This window comes from Cryptomeria japonica, unplaced genomic scaffold, assembly GCF_030272615.1.
Source record: "Cryptomeria japonica unplaced genomic scaffold, Sugi_1.0 HiC_scaffold_28, whole genome shotgun sequence".
NCBI lineage: Eukaryota > Viridiplantae > Streptophyta > Pinopsida > Cupressales > Cupressaceae > Cryptomeria > Cryptomeria japonica.
This window is the reverse complement of record NW_026728850.1, coordinates 23,928-30,143: the sequence shown is the minus strand read 5'-3', so window position 1 is coordinate 30,143 and position 6,216 is coordinate 23,928. Positions and strand designations below refer to the sequence as shown.

Here is a 6,216-nt window from a genome sequence, read left to right as displayed (position 1 = left end):
CCCCCCCTCATTCAAGGGATCTAGGTTTGAAGGATTTGGATCTGGACCAACCTGAACACATGGGATATTATTCATTCCATCCATACATGGAGTGGGATCTAAGGACGGAGACTCCACCAAATCCACCCCCTTTGTCTCATTTTTCTTCTTCCAACTCCTCTTAGGCATAGGCTTAGAAGGGCATTCCCTGGCCCAATGACCAACTTTTTTACAATGGAAACAAGTAAAGGGAATAGATTCATACTCGACTTTCTAAACCCATTTGCCCAGCTTAGAGAAGGGGCCAATCTCCTTTGGCAAATTAGCAGATTGTTTAACATTCACACAGATTCTAGCATACACTAGACGCGTCTTCGCAGAGGTCACTGGGTCAACTGAAAGGAGCTCACCAAAGCATCCAACAATCCCAGCAAAGATTTCTTCACCCTAGAACTCCATAGGAAAATTTGGTAGCCGCACCCAAATAGGGGCCTCATTACATTCCCATTCCTTTGGGTTAAAGCCTAGTTCCCATTTCTTGAGAGCCAACGATGATTTGCCTAACATCCAGGGACCACCCGCTAAGAAAGATCGAAGGTCCTCCTCACAGGCAAAGGAGAAGGAGAAAAAACCATTAGACATGGAAACCACATCAATTTGACCCTTTCCCTTCCATTTACGAGACACCGAATCCCTAACAGCTTCAATATTAGGTCGAGGGCCAATAAACTTGCCAACCAGGACAGGGGTCAGATTAGCCATATTCTTTTCCACGATACAATCTGGAATAGAAATTGAACAAGAGCCAAACTTCAGGTCCACTTTATGGGGAAGAGGCGCAATAGCCTTGCATTTGAGGTTTGACCCAAATAAAGTAGACCATTTTCTGTTGCAGTCTAGAGATCCCGGTTTCCTAAGATTCTCCACAAACTTTCTGGGACCCTCCCCACCACAAGGTAAAACAGTAAAGTCAGTTTTTTCTTTTGTTGGTACCGGCAAGGTGTCCCCATCCCAAAACCCGTTGAGACTGCCATCAGAAGCTTTAGGTTTTGTTTCTCCCATGGATTACATCACGTGGGAGCCTCCGAAACCTTCATCACCCAATCTTCCCGCTCCTGCTCCTGCTCCATTCGAATTCAAACCAGTCACTCCAGTTGTTCCCGCCATTCCCACCTCTCTAGCTGCTTACATTAATAAAATATAATAACTTTATTTTTTATATTTCAAGTTTTTGTTCTTTTCTTGAGTTGCTTCCTATTTTAAATTTCTATTACTGTTCTCCAACAATTAGTGATAGATGTATTTACAAGTGATCATACCTACTAGCAATAATTAATTAATTGCAAATTACGTCCCACATTTCATTTGAATTACTTACAATTGTTGGCACATAATAAAAGTTCTAACTAATATTTTTACTACACCAATAATAGGAGCTAAATTTTAAAAAAAATTATGGATTTGCTCCTCCTTATCTCAGTCGGTGGTTTCCAAGAACACTCTCCCTCTTCACCAGGGTTTAATTCTAAGACTTTATAAGTTTCATTTGGCTTCAACCTTACCTAGTGGGGCCCGTATGACCTCCTCTGGTCCTCTGTCTTCAAGTAGCTTCTTTATAGTGGTTATGTAAGAGGTCCAGGCCTATCTTGCTTTAATCAATCATAACTAAACCAATAATAGGAACTATATGTTTATATCAATAATTATTACCATTTTACATAAATTCATTATAATTTTTTAGCTTAGTAATAACTAAAAAATCTTTAATTCACTCATTCTAATCCACATTTATATTTATGTTTGTAAAAATAAATGTTATTTTTAGATTATTGGCATTTTACAAGTCGTATAGAATATTGCTCATATTTTGTATCCCTTTTTACTCACCACCATTCATTCTTTCTAATTATGTAGAGTGTAAACTTCCATAAGACATTATCTTGTTGTAAAACATCAAAACAAGAAAATTGACATGTATTATTCAAAAAATATGTATAACCTATCTAAATGTATTACACTTCAAAAAATTAATTCATCTTGGAAACAACTATGTTGTATCTTCAACATTAATTATACATGGTTAAATAGGTATTATTGTTTCAACTTCATTTGCAATGTCTGCTTCATAAGGTAAAGTTTTATAGTTTACATTCATTGCGTAATAGTTTTCATATGTATTTCAATTTTTATAGGAATAATTTACTATCCCGCGGAAATGAATTATTTGATTGAAAATGCAATCAAGATGATCGGTGATGGAAACCTAAAGTTGCAACCACATTTGCAAGTATTAAGTATGGCAAGTTTGGGGATGACCATCGATCAACAAATTGATTTTAAAATAGACCTCTCTATTGGATTTCACAAGCAAAAGGATACACTTAGAAAAAAAATACAATGATTCCATAAAGTCAATACAAATCCCTAAGGGATCTACACTTCTACCCATCAAATATAGTTGCCATATTATTCGCAATTCAAGGTGAGCCACAATGTTTGATTGATTTTCTAACAATTGTCGATCAATTTTGTGTAAATTAGCAAATTCTTGGACCCACTATGTAAAACTTGTTGCAATTTTAGCCCTCCAAACTAGTTTATATACACAAGGACATGAGATTTTAAGCTCACAAAGATTTTAAAAATTATAAAGAAAGTGACAAATGATACAAGGTTAACACTTGACTTGAATTAGTTAGATATTTTTTCACATTTTTTTAGAAAATCCTAATCTAGAGTTGGGTTAACGAATAATAGATGTGTAGGAAGATATAAAACTGAATTAATGGAGTTCTCTTATAAATATCTCAAATACTTCATCAATAAATGTAAACACAGATATCCAAACATAGACATGTTTTTTAAAACATAAAACACCACAATCAAAATATGTGATTTCAACATATAAAATCACAAAATTTGACATCAACCTAGATAAAATGGAGCGAAAAGGATCTTTTTTATATCATGTGTCATGTGAGATGTGTCTATCTTAAAACCACGCATGATCTGAGTCCATCCTTAATTACTTTCCACACCTTGACATAAACAACATTTCTGTCGGTTTATTTATAGCTTGTTCTTACCCAAGTTACAAATGCCCCTTTGAAAAATGTTCACTTTTACATTCAAGAAAATTAGGAAATCCCTGTCAAACTTTTTGATACCAGTTTTATACCTAAACAAGATCTTAACACACAAATTTATGATCTTTCCTTTTAAATATTAAAATGTTAGAAAATGCGCAGTTTGCATTGATACAAAGAAATAGCGGTCATGGGTTTTGCTAATTTGAAAGTTAGGAACCCCTGGCCAGACAATCTGAGTGTGGCGATGGAAATTCACGAGATACATGATGTGAAGGCGGCTGAAAAAATATATTGCAATCTGTGTGGGGGAGCTTGACACCTTCTGATTATAGTCTTTGAATAAATACTGTAGTATTAATCTAGTGTCTGAACGTTAGGTTTGAAAACAACAACGCGGGAAGAACAAGGGAAGTCAAAGCCTTATATGCCCAATTCTCGTCAACAAGAAGAAGTTCAGGTTGGAAGATTGAAATTCTACTTTGTCTGCTATTGTAGTGCGTGATTGTCTGCTATTGTAGTGCGTGATTTTCTATTTATAAGGTGCTCGTCTTAAACCTTGTATTCATCCTCGAACGCTTTGTCTGGCCGATCATTGTTTGACATCCCAGAAATCAGACACAATTATTTGATTGATTCCTTAATTTCTATCAGTCAATCAATGGCCGTATTTCCATTGCCCCAGCTTGAAGATAATGCTGTATTATTACCCAGTTCCCAAACTAACTCAACGCAGCCTCAGCTATGTGACGTATGGAGAGATATACAAGGTGCCCATAATTGGAATGGTTTGCTTGATCCCATGGTGCCCAATTTGAAAGCTGAAGCTCTCAGATATGGGAATTTGGCACAGCTTTGTTACGACGCATTTGATGGCAAAAGCTACTCCAAAAACTACGGCACATGTTATCACAGTAAAAGAGATCTGTTCAATAAGATGGGCATGTCTGAAAGTGGCTACCAAGTCACTAAATATGTTTACGCCAATACTAATCTGTTAAATCAAGTTTTTGGTGAGAAACCAAAAGACCAAGGTGTTTGGTTGGGTTTTATTGCAGTTTGCACGGATCCAAATGAGATAAGAAGGCTTGGACGACGAGACATAGTGATTGCATGGAGAGGAACTCAGACTGCTGAAGAATGGATAGAAGACCTGAGAGATATTCTTGTACCTACAAGATTATCCTATAGATGCAAGAGGACAGGCAAAAACCAAGAGCATCATTTCGCGGATGGAGTACTAATTGAGAGAGGATTCCTGAGCTGCTATACTTCAACTGTCCGTCACCGTCAAGGCGCTGCAGGAGCCACTGTGAACATCAGCACCAGAGATTTGGTAGTCTCAGAGATAGAACGATTGATTCAAGTTTATGAAAAAGAGATGGACAATTTAAGCATAACATTTACGGGACACAGCTTAGGAGCTGCTCTTGCAACCTTGAGCGCTTATGATATCAAACAAATGCTTTGCACCAAGCATAATTTTCATCAAATTCCCGTCACCGTCTTCGCTTTTGCCTCTCCCCGGGTGGGAAATCTTGCGTTTGCTAAACGGGTGGAGGAGATTGGAGTGAAAGTGCTGAGGTTTGTGAACAAGCGTGACGTGGTTCCCAAAGTGCCCGGAGTTTGTATGAACGAGAACGTGGGATGCCTCAGCAAATTGCTGCATTGGCTTCCGTGGACATACTTTCATGTTGGCTTCGAGCTTCCTTTACACAACAATTCTCCATTCATTCAGCACACCCATAATCTTGCCTACTTTCATAATTTAGAGCTTTACTTGCATTTACTGGACGGGTATGTTGGAAGTAAGCAGCCGTTTTCTTGGAGTGGAAGAGATCATGCTCTGGTTAATAAGAGCTGTGATTTATTGCGCGAGAAATATGAAATTCCTCCAAAATGGTGGCAGGAACAGAACAAGGGCCTCGTTAAAGGTCCAGATGGCAAATGGACGCAGCCATCAGAAGAGGAATAATTCATGTCTCACTCAACTCCAGATGACATCAACGTCCAACGTTCTGCGCCGCAATGTCACCACAACTGTGTTGGTTATTGAATTATTCTTTTTATCTGGATGTATATATTTAACATGTTGTCACATTCATTATTGAATTAATTTAACTTCAAAGCTTAACCTTTAGCGTGAAATGAAATCAACTATGCAGGAGTTCATAGCTGTGGATGATACAAATTAGCTTTTGATTGTCATAGAAAACAATCACGTGTCATCAGTAATCTGATAGATAATAAAAGTACGCGTAAATCAGTATTGATTTTAATTATGAACATTGCTATTAAACAAGAGATAATACGCCTCAGCTCTGTTGTAGCCCAAAATACCTTCATACAAAATTTGTAAAAATAGTCAACAAGGGTAAGTTCTCAAATCTTTCTCTAATCCTCAGAATTAGTGACAATATGAATGTTCTAGTGCTATCTAAATCTACCGAGAACTTTAGTTGAGGATTGCATGTATGCATGCCATACTATCTATAATTATGAGATTACCAAATATTTGGTTTCTAGGTATATAGCTCTACACTAGCACATTTTATTGTCGCTCAATTGCACCCATACTTTAAGATTATACAAGTATACATCCAACACATTATAATTCTAAAACAATGATTGTCTAGGGATGTGACAATTATTGTGGAGGCTACTATGGTAATGCCGCAACTTCCCCATGATGGGGAGGCATTGCATTTAATTTATGAGAGCTTGAAGAAGACATAAGGGACTACAAAGAATCAAGTTAGCTTTCTTGATAAGGAACTAAATTGTGATGGTGAAAATATTGAGCTTCCTTCTTTACCAATCAATCTTATCAACTATCAACAAAATATAAAGGATGCATTTTTTATTCTTGATTTCATTTTTTGATTAAATCGTGAATGACAAGTGTATGATTTTAAGTTAGGAGCTTTACATGAGCTCAATACCAAATCCTTGAAATCAATTATGTATAATCCAAGGAAACTATAATACAATATCAAATAGCCAATTTTATTGGACAATAATTTCTTAAGTACTCTTTCTTTCTTATATATTTAATCATTTATTAAAATGCCACTTTTTGCCTAGTATTTTTGCAATCAGCCTACATACGAAATTTCATGGACTTGCTAAAGATGACCATAGATTCGGTTTG

The 6,216-nt window shown here is 36.6% G+C and overlaps 1 protein-coding gene across 1 annotated transcript; it reads left to right on the top strand.

Annotated features, from left to right (window-relative positions):
* The first annotated feature begins 3,726 nt into the window (after positions 1-3,726).
* LOC131861586 (phospholipase A1-Igamma1, chloroplastic-like) lies at positions 3,727-5,040 on the top strand. Its single transcript, XM_059214936.1, has one exon. It carries the CDS (start codon positions 3,727-3,729, stop codon positions 5,038-5,040), a length of 1,314 nt encoding a protein of 437 aa, XP_059070919.1.
* Positions 5,041-6,216: the final 1,176 nt, after the last annotated feature.